The sequence below is a fragment of the Aplysia californica genome, unplaced genomic scaffold (genome assembly GCF_000002075.1).
Source record: "Aplysia californica isolate F4 #8 unplaced genomic scaffold, AplCal3.0 scaffold00030, whole genome shotgun sequence".
Classification (NCBI taxonomy): domain Eukaryota; kingdom Metazoa; phylum Mollusca; class Gastropoda; order Aplysiida; family Aplysiidae; genus Aplysia; species Aplysia californica.
The window spans coordinates 170206-171517 of record NW_004797300.1 but is presented as its reverse complement, the minus strand read 5'-3'; the positions used below and the strand labels follow the sequence as shown (position 1 = coordinate 171517).

The 1312-nt window shown below is 38.9% G+C and overlaps 1 protein-coding gene across 1 annotated transcript in view; it reads right to left on the bottom strand.

Annotated features, from left to right (window-relative positions):
• LOC100533323 (soluble guanylate cyclase subunit) overlaps positions 1-1312 on the bottom strand; it is a gene marked incomplete at its 3' end in the record, with an annotated part of 184338 nt that overhangs the window by 84409 nt on the left and 98617 nt on the right. The window contains 2 exon segments of the mRNA NM_001204620.1: positions 118-245; positions 722-792. Of these exon segments, the coding sequence (NP_001191549.1) occupies positions 118-245; positions 722-792 (199 nt within the window).

Sequence of the window (1312 nt, the reverse complement as noted above, 5' to 3'; positions counted from 1 at the left end):
GAGGAGGAGGAGGAGGAAGCGTAGTATCAGTAGGATGAGGCGTAGTAGCAGTAGAAAGAGTAAGAGGTGTCAGGACTAATAAAAGGTGAGAGAAAGTTGAAGAATGATATTCCTTACCCAGTTTCGTTGCTGCCTCATCCGCCATAGAGAGTAGCGTGTCATCGGAGATGGGTTCGTGGCGGAGGTTCTGGTCACTGTAGGAGCGCATCAAAAGCTCCTCGCCGAATAGTTCGCTGGACTCATTTCTGGAAATAAGGAAATCGTGTCGAGGGGGGATTAAATAAGTGTTGTAGGGGGGGGGAGAGAGGGAGAGAGAGTGTGTGTGTGTGTGTTTGTGTGTGTGTGTGTGTGTGAGTTTGAGTTTGATTTGAGTCTGAGTTTGAGTTTGAGGAAAGAGAAGCACACCGACAAAATAACGGCCAATTAGTGTACGGAAGATAAGACTAGACAGGTAGACAGAAACAAAAGAGGGAAAGTAAAAAAGTAGCCAAAGTTTTTCAGTTTCACACCGTGTCAATCTTTTTAGAATGCAATTTTTTGAATATCTTGATAACTACTCCGAACAAGCTTACGATTTTGATAGAGCAGATAGAACATTTGGTTTCGGCCTCATGGTCTTAGTAATCAAAACATCCAAAACGTTAGATAGAACTTTATAAATCTAAGGTCACGAATTGTACAAGAAAAAATAACTTTTTAAAAGTCATCAACTTTTCCTTACCTGAGATGCTCCATCACTCGGGGATTCCTCATATTGATCAGGTTCTGCATGGCGCGTCTCACAAAGTAATCCTGAGGAACACCAAAAAGAAAAATTGCAGGCTTTCAAAAATGGAGAATTTGTCGTTTGCGAAGTACTGTCCGTCGAAAATGTGTTACGGGTTTAAAATGGGCTTTGAAAAAGCGTATACAGTGGACAGAACTTTTTTTAAACCTTTTTCTGTAAATTGTTTTAAATATTATCTCTAAAGTCAGAATTGCCGAACACGTATCATCGATGAACTGAAGTACGGTTATAAAGAAGCTAGAATCAGATATAAAGTGATTTTATCCAAAAGAGAAATTTGCGAAATTATAAAAGTTTAACACCTTTCAACACTGACAGATTATTTAAAAAGCAGAACCTCCTAATTCATCGTCCAGCTCCGATAAGGTCGAGCCAAATGGGTAGAAAAAAGCCCTAAAACTCCCCAAAACAAATCAAATTTAGAACTCCCTGTTGAGATTCGAATGAGGGCCATCCGCTTCGTATTCTAAAATAAAAATACTATTTTTGGAATGGTGAGAACAATTTATTTCATTTATTTTTTTT